The sequence below is a fragment of the Lepus europaeus genome, chromosome 12 (genome assembly GCF_033115175.1).
Source record: "Lepus europaeus isolate LE1 chromosome 12, mLepTim1.pri, whole genome shotgun sequence".
Lineage (NCBI taxonomy): Eukaryota > Metazoa > Chordata > Mammalia > Lagomorpha > Leporidae > Lepus > Lepus europaeus.
This window is the reverse complement of record NC_084838.1, coordinates 1,175,301-1,186,029: the sequence shown is the minus strand read 5'-3', so window position 1 is coordinate 1,186,029 and position 10,729 is coordinate 1,175,301. Positions and strand designations below refer to the sequence as shown.

At 70.2% G+C, this 10,729-nt stretch overlaps 1 protein-coding gene across 1 annotated transcript in view; it reads right to left on the bottom strand.

Moving 5' to 3' along the window:
- Positions 1–7,078: 7,078 nt before the first annotated feature.
- Positions 7,079–10,729, bottom strand: part of PAEP (progestagen associated endometrial protein) — a 3,964-nt gene continuing 313 nt past the window's right edge. The window contains exons 2-7 of the mRNA XM_062208379.1: positions 10,222–10,355; positions 9,874–9,947; positions 8,902–9,012; positions 7,315–7,416; positions 7,186–7,224; positions 7,079–7,107 (exon numbers count right to left, since the gene is read on the bottom strand). Of these exons, the coding sequence (XP_062064363.1) occupies positions 7,100–7,107; positions 7,186–7,224; positions 7,315–7,416; positions 8,902–9,012; positions 9,874–9,947; positions 10,222–10,355 (468 nt within the window). The 3' untranslated portion in view covers positions 7,079–7,099. The remainder of the gene's footprint in view (positions 7,108–7,185; positions 7,225–7,314; positions 7,417–8,901; positions 9,013–9,873; positions 9,948–10,221; positions 10,356–10,729) is intronic.

Below are 10,729 nucleotides of genomic sequence, written 5' to 3'. Positions count from 1 at the left end.
CTGGCCTGCTCTGCTCACTGCCGGGTTTGCTTCCAGGGCCCTTAGAGACCAGAGGAGGCGGAGCCGCCAGGAGCAGCCCGTTGGACGGGGCGGAGCCGGGCTTCCTCGGGGACCCTGAGCCTGGCCCCCAGGAGCCCCAAGATGTCCCCCTGGAGCTGTGGGGCTCAGAGCCAGGCTGCTCGGGCCTGGCCTTGAGGGAGGAGGTGGACAGCATCTTCCCGGATTTCCTGGCCTGCTAGCCGCCCGGGCACCTGCGGCGGCTCCGCCCCGGGATTTGGGTCCCAGCTGTGTGGGGCAAGCTGGCGGAAGCTGCGTATTAAAGAGGGGAGTGGGTTCCCGAAGGAAGCGTTGCCTCCCAGGCTGTGGTCTGCGCCCCCCGCACCCACACAGGTGGCCGCTGCGCCTGTGTCCTCTGCTGTCCTGGGTCCCTAAGTGGCCCAGCCCGGCGTGGGGTGGGAGGCTCTGGGCCCCTCCCCAGGGAGCAGCCCCAGGGTCCGGTCTTCAGGGTGGCCTCCTACGGGCTGTCTGGCTGCTCTTGGGGTCTCCGTGAGCTTCCAGCTTGGACCCATGTGGGGGTCTGGCCTCCCGGTGCAGGCTGCCAGGGGGAGAGGGCTGGTCCCCGGTGCTCGTGGGGCCAGGGGCACGCTGGGCAGAGACCTGTGCCTCGGGGCTCTGAGCTGCTGTGAGAGTGGACCAAGCCCCCGGGGTCCGGGCCCCCCCACCTCCCAGCCATGGTGAAGGTGGGCCAGGGGCTTCTCCGTGCTGTGCTGGCTGGGGCAGCTCCGGGCCCCCTCCCCAGGTCCTGAGTCGGAGCCCCCGGCTCTGCCAGCGGCGTTAGCTGCTTCTCGGGAGTCACTGCAGACCGCACTGTGGAGCTGCCGGCACAGGCGTGAGGGGGCGGGGCTTCCCCCAGGGCCGGGAAGGGGAGGGTCTCGGAGTGGGCTGGAGCACCTGCCCCCGTCGCTGGGGGCCGGCTGTGGGGCCCACCCTCAGGCCCCCCACTCGGGAACTCCGGAGACCCCGCACAGGAGAGTTAGCCCTGAGCCTTCGGCTCCTGGAGCGTGGGCAGGCGCTGTCCACTGCTGGTGTGCCACAAACGTCCTAGGTCCCGAGAACGGGTGGCGGGAGGGTGGCGGCCTGGCCGACCCGGTACTCTGCCTCCGTGTCGGGGGCTGCCTGGGGCCGTGATGTCGGCCGTGGCTCCTGGTGGGCCTCGTGTGCACGCGGGCGTATACACGTGTGTGGGCATGCTGTGCTCTGGGCACAGGCTGTGGCTTTGCCCACCCCCCACCACGTGCCACCCTGGTGCTGACGCCGTCCCTCTGGCCCGTGGGAGGGGCTGAGCACTGCCACGGCGCCGCTGCTGTGAGGGTCAGAGCCTGGGGTCTCCCTGGAGCAGCACTGCCCCATGGCCCCAGGGGCACCCAGTACCCGCTCGGTGGATGTGGCGTCCAGTGGCCTGAAGATGGCGCTCGGGGTTGGGGGGGGTTTGCTTTGGGCTTTTTTTTTTTTTTTTTTAGACAGAGTGGACAGTGAGAGAGAAAGGTCTTCCTTTGCTGTTGGTTCAGCCTCCAATGGCCTCTGCGGCCGGCGCACTGTGCTGGTCCAAAGCCAGGAGCCAGGTGCTTCTCCTGGTCTCCCATGGGGTGCAGGGCCCAAGCACTTGGGCCATCCTCTACTGCCCTCCCGGGCCACAGCAGAGAGCTGGCCTGGAAGAGGAGCAGCAGGGACAGAACCCGGCGCCCCGACCGGGACTAGAACCCGGGGTGCCGGCGCCGCAGGTGGAGGATTAGCCTGTTGAGCCACGGCGCTGGCCAATGGGCTTGTTTTAAGCTTTCTTATTTGAAGGCCGAGTTAGAAGAGGCAGCGTTTCCATCTGGCCTCTCCCTGAGCGGCTGCCGCGGCCAGGGCTGGGCCCGGCTGAGACCCAGGCATCGTCCGGGTCTCGCACGCGGGCCGTCCTTGGCGGCTTTCCCAGGCCGTTAGCAGGGAGCTGGGCCAGCAGTGCAGCGGCCTGTGGTGAGCCGTGTGGTGCCGGGGTTGCCGTGGAGGCCTGGCCGCTGCTCTGCGGGTTTCTCCCATTTTCCGAGCCGGAGGCGGCCCCCGCAGCCTGGGCTGGGACTGCAGCCAGGAGGCGGGGGTTCAGTGCAGGTCTCCCGTGGGTGTGGCAGGGACCGGAACATGTGAGCCGTCACTGCTGCCTCCCGGCGTGTGCGTCAGCCGGGAGCCAAACCCAGTCCTGGTGTGGGGCGTGGGCCTCACTGCCGGCCAAGCACCTGCCGGCTTTGCATTCCTGCGTCCAGGATGTGCGGACCACGGCTCGCCCACGTGAAGCGCACAGATCAGCGGCTTGAGTGGCCACGGCCGCCTCTCCCTGGGCCGGTTCAGGCTTCTGTCCCTTGCCTGTGGTGGGGCCTTGGGTGGTCTCCCGGCTCCATCCCGGGCCTGCCTCCTGGGGGTGCCCTCGATGGCGCCGGTTCCCAGGGTGCAGACTTGGGTCTTTGCTGTCCCCTTGGTATGATGCCCAGCGGTCAGGGCCCAGCGCCCTGCCTCCCCTGAAGTGGCGGCAGAGTGACCGTGACGCTGCTCGGGGTCGTCTCTGCCCCGGGCACTCCGGAGGGCCCTGGGCAGCCAGCTCCGTCCCACGGCCCGAGGGCTCTGCTCTGGAAGGGGCCCTGGCCGAGTCGGGGGCTGGACCCTGAGTTTGTGGAACTGCTCCGTGTGGCTTCCCTGCCCCCCCTGGTTGTCCGGCCTGGAGCCTGGTGGTCTCGGGGTGCCACGTGACTGCGTGGACCGGTCAGGACCAGCTGGGGCCCCTGCGAGCACACCTGTCACTGGCCCCGTCTCGCCATGACTCCGCGCCCCCCAGGGCGGCGCAGGCGCAGGCGTCAGAACCCGCCTTCCCGTTCAGGCGCACAGTCCGGAAGGGTCCGTGTTGCCCCTTGATGCCGTCCTTCCTCGCTCCCGGTTCCCCCACCCGCGTCCCACACGTGCTCCCCCGCTCACAGACCTGGGCTGAGCCCTCCACCTGCTGCTCTGAGCGTGTGCGGCTGTCCCTGGGGAGGTCGGAGGGCTGGGGTCTCTGGGTTCTGGGTGTTTCTGCTGGGTGAGGGTGGGCTTAACGTAACCGTGGTAACCGCTCGGGGGCTGCGCTCCTGGGATGGGGAAGGAACTGCGACCGGGGCTGAGGGATCGCGGGGCAGACTCTGAGTCTGGGGCTGCCAGAGCTGGTCCTGCCTGCTGGCCAAGAGCCCTGCCGGAGTCCCATGGTGCTGGTGGCCACCGTGGCCAGGCAGGAGAGGACGCCCAGCAGGCCGGGGAAGGTGGGCTCGGAGCGGAGGCCTGGCGCGCCACCTCCCAGGCCGGCAGGTTTCCTTGTCAATCACTCGCCTTTGGACCGTGCGGCTTCTCGGAGCGGCCGCCGGGTGCCCTGCAGGGCAGGATCGGGGCCCGTGTTCTGAAACACCCCCTCCCTGCAGTGTCACTGCGGGTGAGGGGCAGGAGGGGCCGGGGTCCTGGGGGCTTTTACTCCGGATGAGGAGCTTTGGGGGGTCTGTGCCATGCAAGCCTCGTCTCAGGGCCCCGACTCCCCCTCCCCTTGGTGGTGGCTGTGGGGGCGGGGGTCTTCCTGTGCTCCGTGGCTGCTGTGGCCCCCCCTCCCCAGCTGTGGTGCAGGTGGGCAGCCCCTCTGGTACAGGACACCTGCAGCTCCAGGAATGCGTGTGGAGCTAAGAGCAGGTGTGGGGGTGGGGCCTGGGGAGTCCCCGTGGACCCCTTGGCTGCAGGCCTCCCTGCTTGGGGGGGGGGTCACCGACCCCACCCCCGCGCGGGGAAGGTGCCGGGCCTTCCTGCCACCTCGGGGGCAGGCCCGCCCGTTCCTGGGTGTCGTGGCCCTGGCGTTCACCTCCACCCTGAGCTGATTGGAATGCTGGCCTCAGCAGCCGTCACTGGGGAGCTGGACGTGCGGTCCTCCCAGGCCTAGGGTGGCCGCTGTCCCCACGAGAAAGGGAACACAGCCACGGGACGCCGAGGCCGGGGTCCCGTCTGCAAGGCAGGAGCGCAGGGGCTGAGGGACACGGGCCAGGAGGGGCCTGGGCGGGGTCTCCTGGAGCATCCAGGACTTGGGCTCCTGGCCTCTAGAGCACGAGGACGTTTAAAAAGTTCACGAGGAGGCCGGCGCTGTGGCTCACTAGGCTACTCCTCTGCCTGCGTTGCTGGCACTCTGGGTTCTAGTCCCGGCTGCTCCTCTTCCAGGCCAGCTCTCTGCTGTGGCCCGGGAGTGCAGTGCAGGGTGGCCCAGGTCCTTGGGCCCTGCACCCCATGGGAGACCAGGAGGAAGCGCCTGGCTTCGGCTCCTGGCTTCGGATCGGCGCAGCGCGCTGGCCGTAGTGGCCACTTGGGGGGGAAACCAGTGGAAGGAAGGCCTTTCTCTCTCTCTCTCTCTCTCTCTCTCTCTCACTGTCTAACTGCCTGTAAAAATAAAGTTCACAAGGCAATGGAATTAAAGGTTTATTTTGGCGCACAGTGTTGACGTCCGCAGGTGGCTTGCTCCCACTGCACCTGCTCCCGGCCTTCCCGAAGCCGCTCATCTGTGGTCGCCGTGGCCCTGGGGGCCCACACGCGGGCGGCCTCGCAGGGGTCCCTTCCCGCGTCCAGGTGTGGGATCGGCTGGGCTCGCTCTTGGTCACACGAGGGGCGATGGCGGAGCCTCTGGAAACCTCGAGTTGGGGTCTCCACGACCCCGGCTGTGTGGCCTCAGGCCCTGCTAGCCAGGGGCCGTTGGCTCGGCTCTGCTCACCACAGGGAGGGTGGCGGTGTTGGGTCACCTCCGCGTCCCCGGGGCCCGCTGGCCTCCGTTGTCCCCCTCCACATCCTGGGTGTGGGTCAGCTGCCCCTGCCCCGAGCTCTGGCCCTGGTGTGCGGCCTCCCCGTCAGCCGGGCGTGCGGGCCCCACGGCCCCACGGCTGCCGACGGCAACGCCGTTCCCACACACGGGTCTCTGAGCCGCTGCTTCTCTGGAAAGGAAGCTGGCTCCGGGGCGGCCTCCTGGAACAGGCCGTGGGAAGTGGGCCAGCACCTTGAGGCCGGGGCGGAGTCCTGGTCCCAGGAAGCCCTGGGCGCCTCGGGTGCTTTGGGTCCCCTGTGTGGGGTTTGCCTCTTTCCCCGGCCAGCGCGTCCACCTGCTCAGGTGACAGGCACCAGGGCAGGGGACGGAAAGTGCTGGGCAGGCTGGTAGCTGGTGCGCCCCAGGCCCAGCTGTGCGTAGCCAGGAGGACAGTCGGGCTGGCCGCACCTGTGGCGGGTGGTGGTCAGCTGGGATCCCGGGCTGCCTGGTGTGCAGGGCTTCTCCTGCCTGACTGTGAGTCGGCTCAGGTGCTGTGCACCTGCTGCCACGCTTCCGCGGGGCTTCGATTCCGCGTGGCTGGAGCAGACGCGCGTGGGGACTGTGGCCACCTCACTCCCCGGACGTGGAGATGGCAAGCCTGCCCGGCACCCCTGCCCACCCAGGAGGGACGCACGTCCGCCCTCGGGACGCCCCAGCCTGGCCCCCTCGCCACCTGCTCTGCCACCCTGACGCTGCCCTGGCCCCTGGCCTGCTTCTCAGCGTTCTGTGGATGGTGTCCCACATGGCATGCTCTTTCCTGTCTTCCTCATGGGGGCAGAGCCCAGGACAGCGGGGGCACCAGGAGCTGGCGGGGCTGGGGAGGCCCCCACGTGGCCCTGCCCCCAGGATCCAGCCCAGAGGCTCCGACTTGCGGCCTCCAGGGGCTGCCACTCGGAGGCCTCGGCAGTGCCGGGATGGGCAGGTGCGAGTTCACTGCCCTCGTGTGTGTGTGTGTGTGTCTGGGGGCCTGTGTCTGTGTGTGTGTGTGTCTGTCTCTGTGGGCCTGTGTCTGTCCGTGTGTGTGTCTGTCTGTCTCTGGGGGCCTGTGTGTGTCCGTGTGTGTGTGCGTGTGTGTCTGGGGGCCTGTGTCTGTCCGTGTGTGTGTGTGTGTGTCTATCTGTCTGTCTCTGAGGGCCTGTGTCTGTGTGTGTGTGTCTGTCTCTGTGGGCCTGTGTCTGGCCGTGTGTGTGTGTGTCTGTCTGTGTGTGTGTCTGTCTGTCTGTCTCTGTGGGCCTGTCTCTGTGTGTGTGTGTCTGTCTGTCTCTGTGGGCCTGTGTCTGTCCGTGTGTGTGTGTTGTGTCTGTCTGTCTGTCTCTGTGGGCCTGTGTCTGTCCGTGTGTGTGCGTGTCTGTCTGTCTGTCTCTGGGGGTCTGTGTCTGTCCGTATGTGTGTGTGTCTGTGTGTCTGTCTCTGAGGGCTGTGTCCGTGTGTGTGTCTGTCTCTGAGGGCCTCTGTCTGTCTCTGTGTGTGTGTCTGTCTGTCTGTCTCTGAGGGCCTGTGTGTGTGTGTGTGTCTGTCTCTGAGGGCCTGTGTCTGTCCGTGTGTGTGTGCGTGTCTGTCTGTCTGTCTCTGGGGGTCTGTGTCTGTCCGTATGTGTGTGTGTCTGTGTGTCTGTCTCTGAGGGCTGTGTCCGTGTGTGTGTCTGTCTGTCTGTCTCTGAGGGCCTGTGTGTGTGTGTGTGTCTGTCTGTCTCTGAGGGCCTGTGTCTGTGTGTGTGTGTGTCTGTCTCTGTGGGCCTGTGTCTGTCCGTGTGTGTGTGTGTGTCTGTCTGTGTGTGTGTGTCTGTCTCTGAGGGCCTGTGTCTGGCCGTGTGTGTGTGTGTGTCTGTCTGTCTGTCTGTGTTGACGGCTGTCAACAGGACAACAGGAGCCCAGTGAAGACCCGGGTGCCGCTGGAGCCTCAGCCGCTGTCAGCCGCGGATGCCTTTCTGGGTGGGGTCCTTCTGTCCCTGCAGGTGCAGGGCCCGGCTGGTGCACACGGCTGTCTGAACGGGGACGAGTGGAGCCGTGTGCTCGTGGCTGGGCCTGTGGCGTGCACAGCACAGAGCGGCTGCTGAGACAAAGCCCTTTATTGCACGAGGACGCTACAGCGTGGCCCCTCGGGGTGGGCAGGCGGGGGCAGCCCAGGGGGCACCCAGGAGGGTGTCGGGGGCTCCCTTGCGGGCCTGCACAGGGTGAGGGCTGAGCAGAGGGCGTCGGTAGCTGACCACGGTCCTCAGTTCCCTGTGAGCGAGCAGGACAGAGCGCGTCAGGGGGGCCCTGTCCCAGCCGGGCAGGCGGGTGTGGGGGAGGCGCACCCACCTGTCGCAGGTGTTTCGGTCCTGAGCTCCTGGCAGCGATCTGCGGGGACAGCGGCCTGGGTCAGCACGCGGCCCGGCCCGCCGCTCTGCCCCGGGCTGGCCGTCGTGCTGAGGCTGGGCTGGGCCTTACCCTTGTGGTCCAGGAGCAGGATCTGCTCTCTGCTCAGGCCCAGCTCCTCACAGATGCTCTCAAACCTGGCCCGGATCCTGTCCTGGGTGACGGGCTCCCGGACTGCGGGCACAGGCCAGGGGCTGTCGGGGGCAGCGCTGGGGGCCGGGGGTGCGGGCGGCGGGGCAGGGCCGGGCAGCGCTGGGGGCCGGGGGTGCGGGCGGCGGGGCAGGGCCGGGCAGCGCTGGGGGCCGGGGGTGCGGGCGGCGGGGCAGGGCCGGGCAGCGCTGGGGGCCGGGGGTGCGGGCGGCGGGGCAGGGCCGGGCAGCGCTGGGGGCCGGGGGTGCGGGCGGCGGGGCAGGGCCGGGCAGCGCTGGGGGCCGGGGGTGCGGGCGGCGGGGCAGGGCCGGGCAGCGCTGGGGGACAGGGGGTGCGGGCGGCGGGGCAGGGCCGGGCAGCGCTGGGGGCCGGGGGTGCGGGCGGCGGGGCAGGGCCGGGCAGCGCTGGGGGGCCGGGGGTGCGGGCGGCGGGGCAGCAGTGGGGGCCGGGGGTGCGGGCGGCGGGGCAGGGCCGGGCAGCGCTGGGGGGCCGGGGGTGCGGGCGGCGGGGCAGGGCCGGGCAGCGCTGGGGGCCGGGGGTGCGGGCGGCGGGGCAGCAGTGGGGGCCGGGGGTGCGGGCGGCGGGGCAGGGCCGGGCAGCGCTGGGGGGCCGGGGGTGCGGGCGGCGGGGCAGGGCCGGGCAGCGCTGGGGGGCCGGGGGTGCGGGCGGCGGGGCAGGGCCGGGCAGCGCTGGGGGGCCGGGGGTGCGGGCGGCGGGGCAGGGCCGGGCAGCGCTGGGGGCCGGGGGTGCGGGCGGCGGGGCAGGGCCGGGCAGCGCTGGGGGCCGGGGGTGCGGGCGGCGGGGCAGGGCCGGGCAGCAGGTCTCTGCCTGAGCCTGACTTGTCAGAGGCCCTGGGGTGCAGACACTGGGACCAGGGGCCGTCCTGGGGGACCGAGGGGGAGCCGAGCATCTTGGCCGGTGTTCCATGTGCTCTGGGGCTGGGAGCAGCTCCTTCTGCCCTGGGATGCAGGGGTCAGGAGGGGGGGCAGGGGAGGACTGACAGGGCTGGGGGCCGCAGAGGGGCCTGGGGGGTCGGACTGAGCTGGTGAGGGCAGCCGTGTGCACGGTGAGTGTGAACAGTGCGTGCACGGCATGGAGAGTGTGAATGTGTGAGGTGGGCGTGCACAGGCGAAGGAGGGCGGGGGTGTGCGAGGTGGGTGTGTGAGGTGGGTGTGCACCAGTGGGTGTGCACAGGTGGGCATGCACAGGTGGGCGTGTGAGGTGGGTGTGTGCCAGTGGGTGTGCACAGGTGAGGGAGGGCAGGGGGCGTGCACAGGTGGGTGTGTGAGGTGGGTGTGCACAGGTGGGCGTGCACAGGTAAGTGTGCCCAGGTGAGTGCCAGGTGTGTGTGCTCCAGCAGGAGCAGGCAGCAGAGGTGGCAGTGGCTGGGGTGACCAGAAGCTGTCCACATGTTCCCCCCTCTCTGCTTCTGTCCCCGTGAGGGGTCCTAGCATGGGGAGGGGCTCCTGCAGGGCCGTGGGGCCCGGGGGCCGCGGGGTGGCCGCTCACCTAGCAGCTCAGCCAGCACGCTGGTCTGGCCCTCGTACTCGTTGATCTTATACAGCACCAGGAAGCTGTCGGGCTCCGCCTCCACCACATGCAGCTTGCTGTGTCCGCGAACTGCGGGGGGCAGGGGCGGGATCAGGCCGGGGGCCTCTCCGCCCCTCGGAGCACCTGCCGGCAAGCAGCCTCTCCCCTGAGGGTGGCCGCGGCGCCCTGCCGGGACCAGGGCCAGGACAGAGGGCGCCGCCTGCCTTGTGCGGTGGGCAGCACGCGTCAGCAGCACCCACGGGGCCCTCCCACTCCGGGCAGCACCCACCCACGGGGCCCTCCCACTCCGGGCAGCACCCACCCACGGGGCCCTCCCACTCCGGGCAGCACCCACCCACGGGGCCCTCACAGTCCAGACAGCACCCACCCACGGGGCCCTCACAGTCCAGACAGCACCCACCCACAGGGCCCTCCCACCCCGGGCAGCACCCACCCACGGGGCCTCCCACTCCAGACAGCACCCACCCACGGGGCCCTCCCACTCCGGGCAGCACCCACCCACGGGGCCCTCACAGTCCAGACAGCACCCACCCACGAGGCCCTCCCACTCCGAGCAGCACCCACCCACGGGGCCCTCACAGTCCAGACAGCACCCACCCACGGGGCCCTCCCACTCTGGCCAGCACCCACCCACGGGGCCCTCCCACTCCGGGCAGCACCCACCCACGGGGCCCTCACACTCCGGCCAGCACCCACCCACGGGGCCCTCCCACTCCGGCCAGCACCCACCCACGGGGCCCTCCCACTCCGGGAAGCACCCACGGGGCCCTCACAGTCCAGACAGCACCCACGGGGCCCTCCCACCCCGGGCAGCACCCACCCACGGGGCCCTCCCACTCCGGGCAGCACCCACGGGGCCCTCACAGTCCAGACAGCACCCACCCACGGGGCCCTCCCACTCCGGCCAGCACCCACCCACGGGGCACTCACAGTCCAGGCTGAACTCGCCCTCCACGTCCGTCTTGAAGGCGGTGACAGCGACTCTCTTGCACTGACCGTCCTCCCTGGGGACAGAGACGGGCAGTCACCCCACCACAGCCTCCGCTCCTAATGCTGAGCCACGCCACGCCGCGCCCTGGCCACGGCGCTCCAGCCACTCTCAGTGAGCTCCCCCTAGAACAACACCCACGCCCCTCCCGTGCACAGCCCCTGAGCTAAGCCCCCTGCCGTGAGCCCCGGAGGGGAGGGGGGGGGCGTGGTGACGCCTGGAGCAGGTGCGGCTGAGAGAGGCGGCCTGTGTCGCTGGCTCCCCGCCTGGAGCCCCCGCCCCGGGCTCACCGCAGGAGAAGGACACCGTGCATGTTGCCGTCGCTCATGTCCAGAGTCTCCACGTACACCCTGAAAGGCCCGCCAGGCCTGAGGAAGGCCGAGTTGTTGCTGGCCTGCGCTCCCGTGTACCAGCTGCCGGACAGCTGCAGGCGGCATGCGGCCGTGTGAGGGGCGGGCCCCAGCCCCCGTGCCCCCACCCCACCCCGGCTCGTCCACACCCAGGCGGCACCCAGCCAGTGTCCAGGGCACGCTCTGAGGGGCCGGCCACTCTGGCGGGCTGCAGGCCTCAGGCCAGGGCCACTCACTGGCTAACGGACGCCCCGGCTCCCCTGGCACCTTGGCCAGCGGTGCGAGGAGAAAGAGAAGGGAGGGGTCTGGGCCCTGGCTCTGGTGACCCCACGGCCGGGGTGGACTGAGCTCCCCGTTCCTCGCAGGCCCCCGGACGCCCCCTGCGGCCTGCTCACTGGTCCTGCAAAGGCTGCTGCACACTGGGCCAAAGCCCTGCTCCTGGCGCTCG